We start from the raw sequence: 18,050 nt of genomic DNA on the forward strand, positions 1-18,050 counted from the left end.
TAATGCACAAGTTAGTTTCATCAAACACTTCACACGTATGTTTATCAAACTCGACATGCAAATTATCATCACACAGTTGACTTATGCTTATCAAATTCGAATTTAATCCTTCAACATGAAGCACATTGTGGAGCTTTGGTAGGTCCTTCAACATTTAATGTTCCCTTTCCAACAATCCTTCCTTTAGCTCCCCCTCCATAGGTTACTCTACCACCTTTTTGATCAACATAATCAGTGAGATATTCTCGTAATCCTGTCATATGGCGAGATCTTCTACTATCAAAGTACCAATGACCTGCAGTGTTAGTTTTTAAAGGATTATAGACAACATTACAGTGAGTTTTTACCTTTAGTACCCAAATTTGTCTTACTGTAGGTCGATGGTTGGAGGTTTTGCGGGAAATGTTGGACAACATTCGGGGCAACATCCGGCTCGACTTTCGATTCAAGCAGTCATCCCTGAGTTTAAAACAGTAGGGTCTGATATGTCCAGGTTTAAAACAGTAGTGACATACATACCTGCGTTTTCTTTTCTTTGGAGCGAGTGCAACATGTTGTCTTTTTGGTGGAGAACTTTTGATTGAGGGTATGTGTTGTGGCTTTATGGATGCATCAGCTTTCCCTTTCACAAAGACTGTTGATTTGGAATATTCACCAATTTCAAACACACTGTCTTTGAAGCCTAAGCCTTTCTTGTCATATCTTCCCATCAAAAGTATGGAATCAAACTTGGATGTGCTTGAATTAAACTTGGATAAAGTCTCAGTTGCTGTTCGAAGCTCATCCTTGGCCTTGCCAAGTTCTAAGTCTTTTTTGCTCAAAATTACTTCAAGTTTGGCAACCACGGCTCTTAGATCAGTGTTTTCCTTTACAAGAGTGGAGTTAAGCTTGTTTCTTTTGGTCCAATCCTCAAACAATTCTTTATAAAGCTTTTGAACACTCTCAAGAGTCATCTCTTCATCATCAGCTTCTGATTCATCATCTCCACTCGAATTTCCAGAAGTTGTGGATTTCAAACACACTGATTTTTTGCAGATGTTGCGACCAGGTGTGGCAACACCTAGGGCAACACCTAAAGGATTCATTTGCAACCAGCGTTTTTCTTCATTCCTTGGTCGAAACTGTTGTTGGACAGGAGGTTTAGGAGCTGGTGGTCGAAGTGCTCCGTTTGCAAGTGATGTGTCCATTTAAATATTTCTGTTAAACAAAACAAAAACCAGAATCAACACTTAGTATATCAAGAGTAGGCTCTGATACCACTTGTAAGAACTTATTTTGTTCAAGAGATACCACAAATAATAAAAATATCAGAATATGATGTAAAATAGTAAATTTGTGTTTTATCAGAATTAAGTGTTGTGCCAGATGTTACAACATCTCGGACAATATGCAGCGGAATATTATATTTTGTAACACAAATTGACTTTTAAATAAATAGATGAACAAGATTAAATTTACACAAGTATAAATACTTGTACGGTGCCTTATGACAAAAATTAATCACTAGAAAATCAAACCGATTACAAAAACATATCACTAGTGATTATGACAAAAATCAATTTTCTCAACAAGTTGAGAAAATAAAGCTTTCTAAAACTACCAACAATATTAAAACGTGAACAAGAAAGCAAAAGAAACGTGTGTCAAAAATTGGAGTCACAGGAACACTCTTCAGCCAACTTCGTCACGGAAGTTGTCTGCAGATGTTTCCAACATTCAAGGCAACACGTCCAGCACTCTTCAAAACAACAACGTCTTTGTAGAATTATTTGTCTCTGAAATCTCGACGTGCAAAAGTGCATCAGTTATGCATTCATGAAAACCTACAAGCGAAGAGTGAAAACCATAAAAATCGAAAAAGCTCTCTCTTAAAAGTTTGCGTGAATCCTCGATCCAAGAGTTCTCTTCAAAGTGCGTGTATCAATAATCGAGAAGGCTTGTGCACAAGAGAGAGAGAAGAGAGAGTGAGAGATAGAGCTTCAACAATGTCCTAGATCTCTTATTTATAGATGTAGACTTTTATTCTTCAAGGAAACCTATTGCACAAGGAAATTGAGAGTTTAATTAGAAATAAACTCTTTTTAAACATTGATACCATATCTCATTAAATCATTATCATAAATATAATATCTAGAAAAGGCAAACAGAATATTCCACATAATCTTATCAATATGAAATTAAATTTAAGGGAGATATTATATCACAATAAAATCTTAACATAATTATCTAGAAAGGAAAACCATAATTAAATATTATACTCAATCAAATCAACAAGGAAAAGATAATATTAGGAAAATTAATTTAATATGAAAATTATATTTCCCTTCACATGACACTAGACTCGTGAACCTCATGGTATTTATAGTATATTCAAGAACTTTATCTATGAAGTTTGCATAAGTATACAGATAAAGTGAATGTTATAATTAGATTAAATCGTAAAATGTTATTAAAATAAAGATAATTTTAATAAGATTCGATAAAGTCCAAGCCACAAGTTGACTTGCTGGTGTCACGCCCCGAGCACAGGCCCGCGGCTGCGTGACTGCACAATGGACCCCTATAGCAACTACTTCGTATTCGTCCTCGCTTTACGAAAATGATTAACCCTAAGTTGCTATAAAAGTCCATTTGTAAGCCATTATAAACTCATTTTAAATCTTTCATTTTTAAGATGTGGGACAAAGGTATCACAGCTGGACACCTACTCTGACACATTGCTGGTAAAACAAATTGACCTGTTGCTGCAAGATCCAATCTCGATCATTTGAAGGTGGCTTGGATGATCATCAAATATACAGAAGCTAATTTATACACTTCAATATATTCTTCGCACATAAATTTAGAATTTTGCTCTCCCCTACTGACAATTGGAGTATAATTTCCCCGCTTATGATAAGCCAAACTCCAGCCAGCTCCGCCACCGTTTCAGCAACTGAATAGTTAGGCACAGCTCAAACCACGTTATAATACATCAAAACTTTGCAATGAATTAAGAGAGTAAAGACGGGCACTACTCCTGCAACAGAAGGGCTTACAAGCTATTAAAGAATAGAAGAGGACTAATGGATGGAACCGCGCGGAGACACGACATACATGATACACTCCACCAGGTGAGTGTAGTGCCCCATTTTTCCGAACAATGATTCAATGTTCGTTATGCATCTCGTACCACGATATGTACTTCGTAACGAAGTATTTGGCTTATTGCACAGAGACTTAATCACAAGAGGCTAACAAACAGAACCGAACTGAACATCAATTGTTCCAGAAAGTTTGTGCATACAACAAATGTATCTGCACAGAAACGCTAACCAGCAAGTGCAACACACACACACACACACACACACACACAAAAAGAACAGTGTTACGAAGAATCTCTCGAATAAGGATCCAGGGGAACTGAACAAGGTATATTTACGGACAGAAATAAAACCCAATCCTCAATTGGTTGATCTAAAAAATCTTATTTCAAATAACGAGAAAAACCTAAAACAATATAACCATTAATGGAAACACAATTCCCACATGTGTACAATGTAAAGTTCAGATTCTCCTGCCGGGACAACGCTCATCAGTCTCGAAAAAACCCAGGAAGAGATCTGACAGATCCATTCGTCTCCATTAATTAATCAAATGGAGCAGTCTTTCTTGCATAACGGGTAAGTCAATGTCTTTAAGATCATCAATCAACTGCAAATATATGAATCAAGCAGAAAAAAAATCAGAAGAAAAGTGGATAAAAAGAACTAAAAAAACCTAGCTAATTCATCATTCTGATTATCAGAAACTTTACCTCGGCATGGATTTTGTGAAGAAATCTCTGATCATTTTCTTTGGTGGAAAGACAAGAAACAACATTTAGGCCTCTGGCCTGAAGCTCCTGTAGCACGCCCGAGAGCCCGAGACCGAAACTTTTGCAGCTGCTGCTGATAAGAATCTCCACTCCTTCCCGGCCCGGAGTCACCACCACACGATTGACCAATTTTTCGTTACTATTTGAACTTGCCATTTTTGTCCCTGAGAAATTAGATCGCTTTTCTCGTCGCATTTTCAGTTCTAGAATACGCTTCTGCATGTGTTTTATGTAATTCACAGCCTCCTGCATGTGATCTGACACTGAGCGCTTCCCCTATGTAGCATCAACAACTCAGATATGAGGAAAATAAAATCATAGCTAGCACAAACTTAGTACCTGCTAGAAAATAACCAGATGGATAGACTCAAACTTGGAAAAAACGAAAAGGGTTTGAGAATCTTTCTCTCGGACCTTGATATACTCAAGAGGCAGAAGGGTCCGAAGAGAAGCGTAGAGATTAGCCATTTCTTGCCTTCTGTGCCGCTCATTTTCTCTGTGCAAAACCCTCTTCACATTGCATTCATCGCTCCTCTTTCTTTTGCTTTCTTTGGTATTATTATCAGTAAGATCATTATCAGGAAAAGCGTGATTCGCGAACTGATTATGTAGGATTACTTCACCTGGGTGGGTGGAAGGGGCTCCGAAAACCAGCTCATCTCTTTGTTGTAAAGGAAACATCTTTAATAAATACAAATCTCCAAATCCTATCTTCTCGGATTTCTTGAAATTTATAATAAGGAAGAAGATTTGGTTGGTTAGGGGTTGAGATCTGGAATGGCCCTAATTTGGTGGTGTGGATCCATTGCAAGATGCTCGAAATATAGGAGATTGAAGAAATGACCCCACAACTATAATTTTAAATGAACAAAATTTTATTTTGGTGTGAAAACTTTTTGATTAATTATAAAATGATAGATGAATTATTGTACTTATTTAATTTAGTATATTATTAAACTAAAAAATAAACTTATTGTATATTTAAATATTTTGAAAATATTTTATATTTTAGTATATAATTTATCAACTGATATATTATTTTATTAATTAATAATTTTACAATTTTTATATGAAGAGTATAATATTTATTTCTTATTTAATTTATTATAATATTATTTTTAATTAAATATAAATTTATTTTTAAAATTTTAAGCAATAAAATGTGTAGTTAGTTTTAAAAGCAATTTTATTTAAAGGTAAAATTGATTTTTTAGTTGTCTCATGTACTAATTAAGTTATACAATGGCCATCTTTTCTTTGTTGTTTTCCGAACAATTGCAACTAGGGATAACAATGTGTGCGGATAGAACGGATATCTAACCATAACTCAACTCGTTTGGATTAAGTTTGAGTAGTGTTATATGAGTAAGAGTTGGATATGAGTATTCAATTTTTGTATTCGAACGGGTATGTATCGGGTAATAGATTTTACAATAATCAACCCATTCCCATGTCATTTAGGATTGGCAAAAACTTGTGTGAGACGGTCTCACGAGTCTTATTTTCTGATACAGATATCTTATTTGGTTCATCCATGAATAAGTATCATTTTTTATGCGAAAATGATTACTTTTTATTTGAATATCGGTGGGGTTGATCCGTCTCACAGATAAAGATTCGTCAGATCGTCTGACAAGAGACTTACTCTTTAGGTTTTTGTTAGAGTAAAATATTATTACTCTCAATTATAAACATCCAACTTTCCTCTTTGAAATTTTCTTTTATATGGTTTTTTATGGCTTATTTATACTTTAATAGTTAATTATTTTGTTGTGAGATTTTTATGAATTATTGGATTGCAAGAATTGTTCCTTTAATATTTGGTTGAAATTGTGTTGCGGGCTTTTTTTGAATTTTTTTATTCAATTTATGCTATAAATATTGAAGTTCAAATTTTAAATATAAAAAACTGTTACGAACATAATCATTTGATGGGTTGAAGGGGTTTGACGGTTGAAACTAGTTAATTTTTGGGTATGCACAAGGCAACATTATAGGTACTAGCAAACTTTTGCAAGCAATTGCGTGCATACAATTAAATTTAAATATAAATATTTATTTATATATAATAAATTTTTGTGTGAAATATTATTGTGGTTAAAGTAATTTTTAAAATTAATATCCGAGGTTTTATTTTATTGTATTGTATTTTGTTTCATTCAAAAATAATGATATTATGAGAAAATAATATTTTAAGGAAAAAAGGTAATTTGCTTTAAATCACCACACCAAAACTTAATTTGCATTCAATTCTTGTTAGAAAAATAATGTGGTTGCACTCGTTAATCCACGACAAAATGTGTGTGCACTCTCCGAGCCATGTTTTTTTCTCAGATGAAAATCGATAAAAAAATAAATAAAAATATGATACTAATATACTATATTTGAGAACTAATTATTTCAGATTTGATACTAATATATGATTTTTGAGTATCCAAATATGTATAACAAATATTGGTATTAATGACACATTTGTCTTTTCATATGAAATTCAGTACATAACAATGAAAATATGGTACTAATATATGATACTTGAGTATAAGCTATTTTAGATCTGATACTAGTATATATGATACCCCGGGAAGTGCCCGAGTCATCCTAGAACATAGGCAGAGGATAGATCGAAAATATAAGGGAAACTGGGGTAAGAACCTGCCCGAGTAAAGAGACTCTTCAGTAAACCTTCCCTGGATGATCAGACTAGCACATGCTCCAGTAAGCCCGGATTCTCAGCTTAGCCCAGACGGTGTAAGAATATTTAACAAAGCAGGGGACCTGTCGATGTTCTTGCAGCACAATCACTACCCGAGCACTTCGAGACAGCTGGAGAATCTAAGCCCACAAGTGTGGTAAGCCATGCTTCGAATTCATTAGCATGTCATTCAGCGTACGTAAGGGTGACGTAACAAGACTAGAAGCAATATGGGTTTTCAGTTGTGATAGTGTCAGGAGGAAGGGTGGGTATGGGCTTCCATCTTGCCACAAGGAGTGGTAGAGCACTGAAAACAAGGTCATCATTTACTTATCCATTATAAATACTCAGGTTTACTCTATCATAAGACATTCTACTCGCTAAAAAACTATTCACAAGCACTCAATATATATTCTCTATATCGTATTTTCATTTACGTAAACACTTGACTGACTTGAGGTTGGAATAACTATGCCAAAAAACCTTCTACCGCCCCTCTAACGTTCTCTATTCTTAAAAGTGTGTAGATTATTCAGCTCGAGTACTATTTACTCGGTCTCTAGCATTCTCGTGAATCATATATCTGGCCCAGCAAATCGCTCATCCAGCTCGCCCGATTTACCTAACTGAGATCATTGGCGTCGTTTGTGGGAAAAAAATCGATTACATAGATATAGTTTCCACCCGAAAATCAGTGTATAAGGATGATTCCAGGATGGAGATCATAGACTCAGAGGTCCCCTAGTGAATCCACCTCCTCAGCAAACTTTAACAATCAATCTAGAACAGCTAACCCAGTGGATAGCAGTGGCTGTCCAGAAATCTGTTGCAGAAAAGTTACCTCCCACCAACTGTCATATGCATCAAGAAGACATATCATAGGTGAATCTAATCCCCAGGACAAAATAAAAAAGGACGAAATTCGTAGATTTAAGAAAGATGGAAAAAAGTTGCAAGGAAAATCGTGTCCTCCCAAACCACTTGAGTCCAATCAGAAGGGTGTTATTTCAACCCTCAAATAGTTAATGAGCCCTACCTATCTACTACAAGTCGACCAAAGTCAGAGAGTATGATGGTAACACCGATCCCAAAGAAAAATTGATCTTGTTCGAGAACATTACCATGCTGCATTGCTACGAGGATAAGATCGAGTGCAAAGCTTTCTTGACCAAGTTGATGGACTAAGCTCAACGGTGGTTTGAAAAGGTCAAGCCACAAAGCACACACTCTTTGGATGTCTACAAGAGCATTTTCTTGCACCACTTTAGCAGCAGCAAGAGGTAAAAGAAAATTGCTTTCAGTCTATTCGAGGTGAAACAAAGTGAGGACGAGTCATTGTGGGCATACATCTGTAAGTTCAACAAAGCAGTCCTATAAGTGCCTTCCGGTGCCCCAAGACCAAAACTAAAGCCTTTACATTGTAACTCCGGGACGAAGACTTCTTCCAATCACTGGTAAAAAGGCTATTGTGGCTAAATATATCGACGGTTTTTCGTAAAACCGCTAATTTTGAATTAGCGACGAATGAAAACCATCGCTAAAATGAGCGCCGGTTTTTAAATTTGCGACGGTTAAATGAAATTACTGTTCCTAATAGCGACGGTTTAACCATACACCATCGCTAAATTGTCTATAAATATCCGCATTCTAGGTTCATTTTCAACACACCACTTCACAACACTTCAAATTTTTCTCTTTCACGATTTTAGTTTCGATTTAGGTTAAATTTTTTCGCTTTAATTTTTTTAAAATTTTTGAGTGTTACTTAAGATCGTGAATATTGTTAGCATAGTCAGATTATAAGTAATTTTTTTAGATTTATTAAATTATTAAAAATAATTTTTTTTATTTTATTAAAAATATTAGCAATGGACATCATTAAAAAACCGTCGCTACTTAGCGACGGACTTGATGGGAGACCGTAATATTACCTGCAACAACTTGATGGGAGACCGTCGCAAATTGAGCTACAACAACGGATAAAAACCGTTGTCGTTGAACGGAATTTCAACAACACCCTCAGTTACAACAATTTTTAAAGGCCTACGACAACAGATTTTATCCGTTGTCGTTTAGCGTTTTTCTTGTAGTGTGTGAGGAGTTTTGTGATTAAAGTTCTATAGGGTATCATGAGGGATGTGATTGCATGACTCAAAAGAGACAGGTCCATGAGCCTTACAATAAAAGACCTAGCCCTTTTGGGTCTTGCACTCACTGACCTCATGATAGCCCATGCAACACTTACTCACATTTGTACCAAGATTCTTTAATCCAAGTACCTATAGCATGGACGAGGTTTTGCGTTCGAAACCAGGGGAGGCACGTACTCCACAGCCAGTTGTGGGGAGTTCTGTGACTAGGGTTGTATAGGATATCATGAGGGCTGTGATTACATGACCCAAAATGGGTAGGTCCATGTGCCTTAAACCTGGCCTCATAAAATTTTATGATTAATATTCATCAAGTGTTAAGAATAATTCAAGCCTGCCCGGTTATCTTCTAACATTCAAAGAACTTTTACAAGTTTTATATTCATTTATCAAGGTGACTGGATGACATTAACCCAACTTTGAAGGTCCAGTCACTTCTCAACACTTAGAATATTTTTTTGTGCTTATCTTAGCTCGGTCTACTTGAAAATTATAAAAAGAAGTGGATATGGGTAAAATCAGGAAGAAAAATTTTTTTTCGCACGTCGGAAAAGTAAAAATCAAGGCCCAGAGGACAGAAATTCAAAGAGAAAGACAAACTTTTACCAGCCTATTCTACATTATTCGGGACCTCGAACCCTGCAACATCGGTATCCTTCCTTCTACACCTTCCTCATCCTTTAGAAGCAAATTGATAGCCCGTCAAAGTTTGGGAAGCATTCCTTATCTTCCGAGAGAAGTTCGGCCTCTTCAAACTGTTCATGACACTTATCAAAGGCTGTCCGGAAGAAGGAGTAGGCCATGTGCTCAACCACCACTTTAAACTCTTGGGATTGCAAGAAGGAAGTTTGTCATTACTCTTCGGATAGCCGCTAGTAGCCAGGGCAGAATTTGATTCATTGGCCTGAGCCTTGTGACTATTAAGCTCTTAAACCAGGGATTGAACTCGTGCCTCCGAAGTGAGGAGCTAGGCCCTAAATATGTTTGCCCTAGCAATGGCATCCCCGACCTCTATTTGGGATTTTTTCATGCTCTCTTGGGACTCTTCTAACTGTTGGTAGGCCGCTTCAAAAATCATCTTGATCTCGATTACAGACTCATTATGTACCACCCGAGCTCGATACAGCTCATCTTTAACCAGGGCATGGAGTTCACAGGCATCCCTGGTCGGCTCGCTTCTTGTTTGGTTACCAAAGAGACCTATTCATAGGCAGCTATAAGCATTTGGAGGCCCTGAGTAAACGAAAGGCAAGATAAGAAGAGTTGTGATTGACAAACTGAGGAAAGACACAAGGCAAGATTACTTACTGAGAAAGTCCGAAAAGTTCCCACGAACAGTTTGTGATTGGGTCCCAGGCCCCGAGATGATCCTCTTTAGCAGAAGAAGTCAAACTCTTTACAGGTATAACCATAGCCGAAGAGATTATTTCCAGGAAAAGGTTACCACAGGCTCTTGGCAGACTGGGTTGGTGCGGCTCTAATAAGGCTTGAGCGAATAAAGAGGGGGTAGGATCGATTGCTCGAGAAGATCTCAGGGCCCCCTCCTTGGTATCACTCAGAAGGATTATCTTGGGATCAGCTACGGCCTTCCGCTTCCGACAAACAAGGGGGATGTGGTCCAAGGAATTCCCGAGGGACAAGTGAGCAACCGGTTTCTTTCTGCTCAACTTGGGTGATGGTGGTACTGGCCTCAACCCTTTTCCTAGCATCGGCTTTTTCCCGAGCCTCGACAGGCAACCTCTCTTCTCTTCCGCTACCTTATCAGCGGCTTTTCTCTTAGCGAATGCTTCTTGCCTATCGGGATTACCTGCAAAGAACGTGAAATTGTCAAACAATAAAGTGTAAAAAGACAAAAGGAAGTAAAAAAAAGAAGGAACATACTAGGTTGAGCACGTGAGGCGTCAAACTAGTCTATTGCCCTGTCCATAGAGTCTTCAACCTTGGCATTCAACCCAAAGGCCACTAGGTTTTCCTCCAAAATTAGGATAGAAGAGGAAAATTTTCGTCTTTCCATGAGCTCCTGACTCTGGGTATAGGGCTCGTGACTTTCGTAGTAACCAGGGAGCTCGGACTAGGCAGGAAGGTTGGGTCGAAAGCCAATCGGGCATTTAGGAGAAGATGGAAGATTGATACGGAAATACAGACCGTTCCACTCCTACAAGGAAGAAGGGATGTCATCAAGGAATCAGTTGTTCACCCGAGATGTCAAAGAAAAGGCATCACCAAACCGACAAGCAGAAGTTGTGGAGAATAAAAGTGTTAATTAAAAGTTTGTGCATCTTGAAAAATGTAGGACAAGACCATTATACAAAAAGAGTTGGGACCCTGGCCTTCCACTTATGGACTCTACAATCATAGTTCCTGGACCCGGCTCAGCTTGCACTTACTCACAGGACTCACCACCCCTGGCAGTGGTGCACGTGTATCCCCAGGTTTCGATCCAATGACCTCCAGGACAAGTACATTGATCATTGAAACCTGTTATCACTTGACCTCCAGGACAAGTACATTGATCATTGAAACCTGGTATCGCTTGAGCTAGCTAGCTCAAGCGATACCAGGTTTCAATGATCAATGTACTTGTCTTGGAGGTCATTGGATCGAAACCTGGGGAGGTACGTACACCACTGTCAGGGATGGTGAGTTCTGTGAGTAAGGTACTTGGGCTCTCATGAGGGAAGCATTGGCTCAGTCCAAGCAGGCCCAAAAGAGGCAGGCCCAGGTCCTTACAAAAAATGTGAAATAAAGTAAGACGGTTAGTATTTATAGGACAGAAGAAGGTGATCCAAGCCATTGATCTTGAAATAAATGAACGAACAAGTTGAAATTGAACTGGGTCAACCCGAGGAGATGGAAAGTCCGGTCAGGTAAATGAATCATATTCTGCCAGGAATTTGTCTCTTTGATTGTTAGGTCTTACATCATGATTTCATCAGCCCTAGCCTGCGTAAATTCAAAATAAAAATTAATATCTCGCCCGAATCCAACAACGAGTGAGGTTCTAGTCCGATTATAGATGGAGAGAGTGGTGATATCCCAGGAAGCACCCGGGTCATCCAGGAACTCAGGCAAGGTATAGATCGGAAAGATATGGGAAGTCGGGGTAATAATTAGCTCGTGTAATGAGACTTTTTAGTAAACCTTCACTGGATGTCCAGACCGGCACATCCTCCAGTAAGCTTGGATTCTCATCATAGCCCGAACAGTGTAAGAATATTTAACAGATCGGGGCGCTGTCAATTGTCTCGCATCACGATCACTACCCGAACACTTGAAGACAGCTGAAGATTCTAAGTCCAAATATGTGGGAAGCCATGATTCGAAATCATTAGCATGCCATTCAGCGCACATAAGAGTAGTGATGTGACAAAACCAGAAGCAATATAGGTTGTTGTGACAGCATCAGAGGGCATGATATGGGCATCCATCCTGCCATGAGAAGTGTATGAACACTGAAAACAAGATGATCATTAACTTTTTTCCTATAATTACCCCGGTTTATTTGATCATAAGACATTCTACTCACAAAACAGTTTTCACAAACACTCAATATATAATCTCTAGATCTCATTTTCCTTTACGTATACACTTGATTGATTTGAGTGTCGGTGTGACTATGTCGGAAAATCTTCCGACGCTCTACTAACGTTTTTTGCTCTTAAAGTGTGCAGATCATTCAACTCGAGTACTATTTGTTCGGCCTCTAGCATTCTCGTGAAGCACATATCTGACCCGATAAATCGCTCATCCAACTCACGCGATTTACTCGACTGACATCAATATAATTTTTGAGTACTTTGGCTTTATTTATAATACAAATTCAAGAATCTAACCACCCCCAGCATCGATTATCTTTTTAATAAAATAAAATTTGAAGGAACAAATTCTACAGTTTTATTCTTGGAAGAAACGTGGGAAGAATTCCTGAAGTTGACCCTCGTGCCGACAATACCAACAGTAAACATTAAAATAACATTGTTGGGTTACAGTAGTAGAGTGGGGTTTTGACTTTTCCAAATTAATAAGTTAAATCAATAGGGGAAAAATAGACTTGTTGTCATTTAGAAATAATTCACACTATTTTATATAGTAAAAAGGGTACGGGAAAAGTAAAATAGCAAAAGTGTCATTTAAATTGGTGTGTATTAGATTTTAATTAAAATTATGTCTCATACAGTAACTTGACTTCTTCTGATAATTAGTCATTTTTTCATAAAATTATTGACATTGTGTTGGATGTCGTCGACATTGGTTCGACATTATCACAGCATTAAAAAAAAAATGACTAAAAATATAAAAAAAAAATTAAGCGATGAATTAAAATCATAACTTTTTATAAGAATAAATTCCAATTTGGACAAACTTGCATACCATTTGATATCTTGATATGTTTTTTTATAAGTTCTTTAATGAATTGTCCTTTTTTAAATTAATGGGTATAATATAATTACTAATATAAATTCACAATTAACGTAATACTTACGTAAATAACGTGTAAGCAGCAATCATTAGTATTAATAATAGAAGACCAATAATGAATTGTATAATATTCACTGCCAATAAACATCAAAATGATTTGAAAAATCTTATGTACAGAGTTGAAAATTTAATTTTAAGTGCTGAGCGGCACAAATTGATTTCGTGGAGACTTAGACTTTAATTAATTTAATAATTTTTTTTATCTGCGTTTATTAAGGTTTTTAACATGTGAGTATTTACTTATCAAACTCGTGTTTTAAATGACTCAAATTGTCGCATTTTAATGTAAAAATATATACCATAGGACAAAATAATTTTTTTACTGTACATATATCATGCGGTAGACCCGATCAAATATCGAGACCTTCTAAAGTGAAAAAATATGTTACTGCACATGAGAGTCTGTTGGATAGCCGGGACAAAGTACTCATTTTGGGACGAGTATTCCTTTTAAAAGTTAATGAAAAACTGTAATTTTAGTTTTGTAAGTTATATATTTTAGATTTTAATCGTGTATTTTGTTAAAATTTAATTTTTACGGTGTAATTTGGATTTTTTGGTCATCATCCTTTCTTAATATTAAACTCATATTTTTTTAACATGTTGATCTCTTAGGTCATCTCCAACCCAAAACTCTATTTTAAAGCAACTCTATTTTAAAATAGTGCAATTTCTGCACCAAATACAATATTCATCTCCAACGCATCTACTTCAAATCTTACTCTTTTTATTTTATTTATTTATTTTTTTTATTAGTTATTAAATTTATATTTTTTAAATGTAGTGATATAATTTTAATTACATTTTATATTGGATATATTCAATATTATATTTTTAATAGTTGCAATAATATTACATTTGAAAAATATTTTGGTGATTTTGGAGATCTAGATCTGGATCCAATTTTCAAATTATTGATGATTTAGTTTGTTTATTTTTTATTATATTTGTATTTAAATTAATTCGAATTCGTATTTTATTTTAACTATGTACTTGAATGTTTAAATATTAATCAATAAATTTGTGTGTTAGATGTTTAATTATAAAATTATTTTAAAATATATTTATAAATTTATATAATTTAATATTTTAATTTTATGATTAAATATCTAACCATTAAAATAATAGAATAAATATGATTTAAATATATCTAATTATTAAATTAATATACTAATAATATCATATTATCATATAAATAATATTTATAATTATAATATAAATATTTATAATTAAAAAAACATAAAAAAAAATTAAATTTTCCGACGCCAATTAGAGGGAATGGGAGCTGCGCTATTTTGAAGGCCTCTGACGCCATTTTTGGCGCAGAGATTGGAGATGCTCTTATATGCTTCACATGCCAAAAATAAAGCTCATTTTATACGCATTAAAATTCATTTAAGTGCAAATGAAAACGACATCCAATGTTTCAAAATCAGAGGAAAAAACTTGTTTTTCTTTTAATGTTGCTTAAATAGATTCTAACATGTGTCAACTAAGCAATATTTGATGAGTTTAGTTATTTCGAAAAAATAACCAAATAAAAAAATCCAAGTTATTAGATAAAACCTGACTTCGACAAGTTGCGAGACTAAAGTCAAAACAAATCAACTTACAACATAAAAATTATAATTTTGCCATAAAATAATAAGAAGAAAGAAAGAAAAAATTGTTGTGTTGATTTTAGGTTGTAGGTTAATGATAAATTTAATATCAAGATAATTACTATAATCATCTTACAAATTGATATATTTTGGGTTGTGGTTGTTTAAGTGGTTAAAATTTGATTATAGTGTAATAAGTTTGTTTAATCCAAGATACTCATGTTTTTTATAAATATTATATATAAAGATATATGCATTATTAATTAAATAATAGTATATAATAACCTCACAAAATAAATATATAACCTAAAGGTAAAAACTTGTGTGAGACAGTCTCACGGAAACAAGTCGTTACACCTTGGTAATCATCATGCATATTATTTATAGAATAAATAATATTTTTTGATTGCATATTTATAGGATAATTGTAAATATGAGACAATTATGTCGGCAGATCTCATGCATGTAACAAACTATGTACTATATTTTATTGTAATTGATTTGAAGGAGATTTGGTGTTGCGGTTTGAAGATCGAGAGATTTCCCAAGTTAGAAGGATCGAATGACGTTCTCCACGATTTTAAGGGTTTGGGCTCGAATTTTGAAGGGTTCGAAACTTTTTTTTAATAACTTCGATTGTTTCTTCTTTGACTTGGAAATGGTCTCTTTCATCTCAATTTGATATATCGCAACATGAGAATTGGATAATAAAATTGGTAAAAATTACAGAATCTCTCAAAAAAACTGGTTTTGATTTTAATCATTTAACTGATCAAAATTTGAGGAGAAATTTTCTTGTTTATCATTTTAATTTTATTCTCTGAAACACATTTGGGCTTAGTCCCATGTCGTATGCAATCATAATAAGGTTAAATGTTGTGTGTGGTTTTTTTAAGTATATATGTATAAATTATAATACAAATATATAACTAATTGGGAGATTTGTTTTTAAATTCTCAACAACATAGTTAAATATGTGTAAGGCCCTGTATTTAATTATCCGGTAATTTGGCATAATTAGAATAATTATTGAGTTGTAAATTAAAATAATTATTTATGCCAAATAAATTTTAGAAGTGTGTTAAAAATATGTATTTTAGAATATCGGAGAATTTAACGATATAAAATACATATAGAGTTTAAATAACATACGAGAGCAAATAAATACAGACCGGGATAAATGGGCTTGAGTTACTATTTTAGTAACCAAATACACAAGATATATATATACGTATACATAAACATAACTTAACCAAATAAAAGATAAAAGAAACGAGAGAAGAAGGAAAAGGAAAGAAAGAGGAAACCCATTCCCGTCACTTGTGTAGCGGCTGCGGGAAAATCGCGATATCTCCTCCGTCTGACGTCAAAATCTCGATCGGTCTGAAGGGGTGTCTTCCTAACATCATAAGCTTCGATTCAAGTCAGAAATCGCGAAGTTTGAGCAAGGATTCGGGTAGATCGAAGCTGCTGTTCGGGTGCTCTGTTTCTGCGAGAATTCTTCCGATTTTGGGTGAGAGTTTTGGGTTGCTGCGACTTTTGTATTTTGAATTTGTAGAAATGACTTAAAAAGAACTTGTAGCTCTGTTTTTTAGCTTTCTATAGCCGCTAGAATCATCGAATTTGGATAAGAAACGGAATTGATATGATTTTTCTACCAAAATATGTCAAATCAAATTCTGAAATGGTGCTGTGCAGGACAACTGCTGTAATTCGAGTTTTTGTCAATTATGCGCTCGGATTCTGGACTTGTGATTCAAAAGAAAGTTGTATAGCTATGTGTTTTCTTCGTAATGATATAAAATTCGTTAAATTCCATTAAGAATTGAGCAAGTTATGCTTGTTTTTCTGGAACTGCTCAGTGTGTGAGATTCTGTCCGCGAATTCGTAAGTAGCAGTGTGTTCTTGGAAATTCTGAGCTTTATCTACTGAGATTTGGAAAATGGTTTCTTCTAGAAAAAGTTATATATTTGAGTTATCTTTCATTTCCAATTGGCGGATATTGAATTGAGTTAATATTGAGCGAGATATGAATTTTATGCTCTTTTGTGCCAAATCGGACATTGGTGTGGAATGTAGTTTTCACGATCGGCTTATTGTGGTTTTGTTTAGGCCGAGAGTCTTGAAGTGAAGTGATATTGGATTGTCAAGTTGGTATAGGTATGTTACAGCTCGCGACGGTAAAACATAAATTATGTTTAATTGTCATTCTGTGTTTCATTGATCGGGTGTGTATGACTTGTTGGTTGTTGTAAATTGTTAAATGTCTTCGTTGTGATATATGTTTATGTTTATGACATATTATTGGCATTTATCATTGGGCATACAGTTATGACATTCATGTTGAGCCCTATCGTTCTTGTTAGCCATTGTTGATATCCGTTGTTATCTGGCACTGTTGTTTATCTCGGGATCATTGTGTGGCTGATAGGCCTATACACATGATACTGTAGATGTGATTGAACAATCCCATGGTTAGTGCAGCCTTTTGAGGTGAGCGCTGGGATTGTGTCATCTAGTTCGTTCTGTTGTGCCATCCTGTTATATCGTATCAGCTGTATGGAGGCCGAGTCAGGGGTGTTATTCAGCACAGCTTGGCATACTTCGCATACTTGGCAGGGCGGTTTAGCTGCATGACGATGTAGCTCCCCTGTGTTGTTGCCCGAGCATTATTCCAGTTGTTATCGTACCGTTTGTTGGCTCCTGTTATCCCAGTTATTCGTTGAGCCTTTCATGCATTGCATATTACATTTTATTATATGATTATGCATGATTTATGTTATTGTTGTTATTGTTGAATTGTTTCATACCAGAATCCTAACCTCAGTTGTTTACTGGGGGGGCTGCTGTGGTTGTTATTGGACACCATGGTAGATCTCCCGAGTCGTTTTGCAGCATCAGGCCGAGGTTCCGCCAGTGGAGCTCGGGATTGAGGTTGGATTGCTTGGTTCTGTTCAGTGGAGTCTCCCAGTTAGTTTATATGTATGTCTTGAGTTTGTTTCAGACTTGTATTGTACTTTATTTGCCGGAGAGATGCCCCGTGTATCTGTATTGATATTTGGTTGTTCTGGTTATGTTCTGAGCCGACTCTGTGATATTCTTGATCTGGTGAGTATTTGGTAAGTTTTAAATTCTGTTTAGTCCTGGCCAGTGCGACTATAGGTTGTTGACTTTGGTTGTTGTTTTAATGACTCTAGTTGGAGTATATTTTGATATAAACTGTTGTTTGAGTTTTCGGGATGTCCTACTTACGGGAAGGTCATGCCGAAATT

At 35.5% G+C, this 18,050-nt stretch overlaps 1 protein-coding gene and 1 long non-coding RNA gene across 2 annotated transcripts; one reads left to right on the forward strand and one right to left on the reverse strand.

Annotated features, from left to right (window-relative positions):
- Positions 1–3,243: 3,243 nt before the first annotated feature.
- Positions 3,244–4,669, reverse strand: LOC142524594 (transcription factor bHLH36-like). The gene is made up of 3 exons (XM_075628627.1): positions 4,271–4,669; positions 3,797–4,132; positions 3,244–3,693 (listed from the first exon to the last, which is right to left on the reverse strand). The coding sequence occupies exons 1-3, from the start codon at positions 4,535–4,537 to the stop codon at positions 3,625–3,627; spliced, it is 672 nt and encodes a 223-aa protein (XP_075484742.1). The 5' UTR covers positions 4,538–4,669; the 3' UTR covers positions 3,244–3,624.
- Positions 4,670–16,084: 11,415 nt separating this feature from the next.
- Positions 16,085–17,921, forward strand: LOC142525513 (uncharacterized). The gene is made up of 3 exons (XR_012815083.1): positions 16,085–16,291; positions 16,891–16,938; positions 17,653–17,921. It is a non-coding gene; the product is annotated as an uncharacterized LOC142525513 (long non-coding RNA).
- Positions 17,922–18,050: the final 129 nt, after the last annotated feature.

Source organism: Primulina tabacum, chromosome 14 (assembly GCF_025594145.1).
Source record: "Primulina tabacum isolate GXHZ01 chromosome 14, ASM2559414v2, whole genome shotgun sequence".
NCBI classification, from domain to species: domain Eukaryota; kingdom Viridiplantae; phylum Streptophyta; class Magnoliopsida; order Lamiales; family Gesneriaceae; genus Primulina; species Primulina tabacum.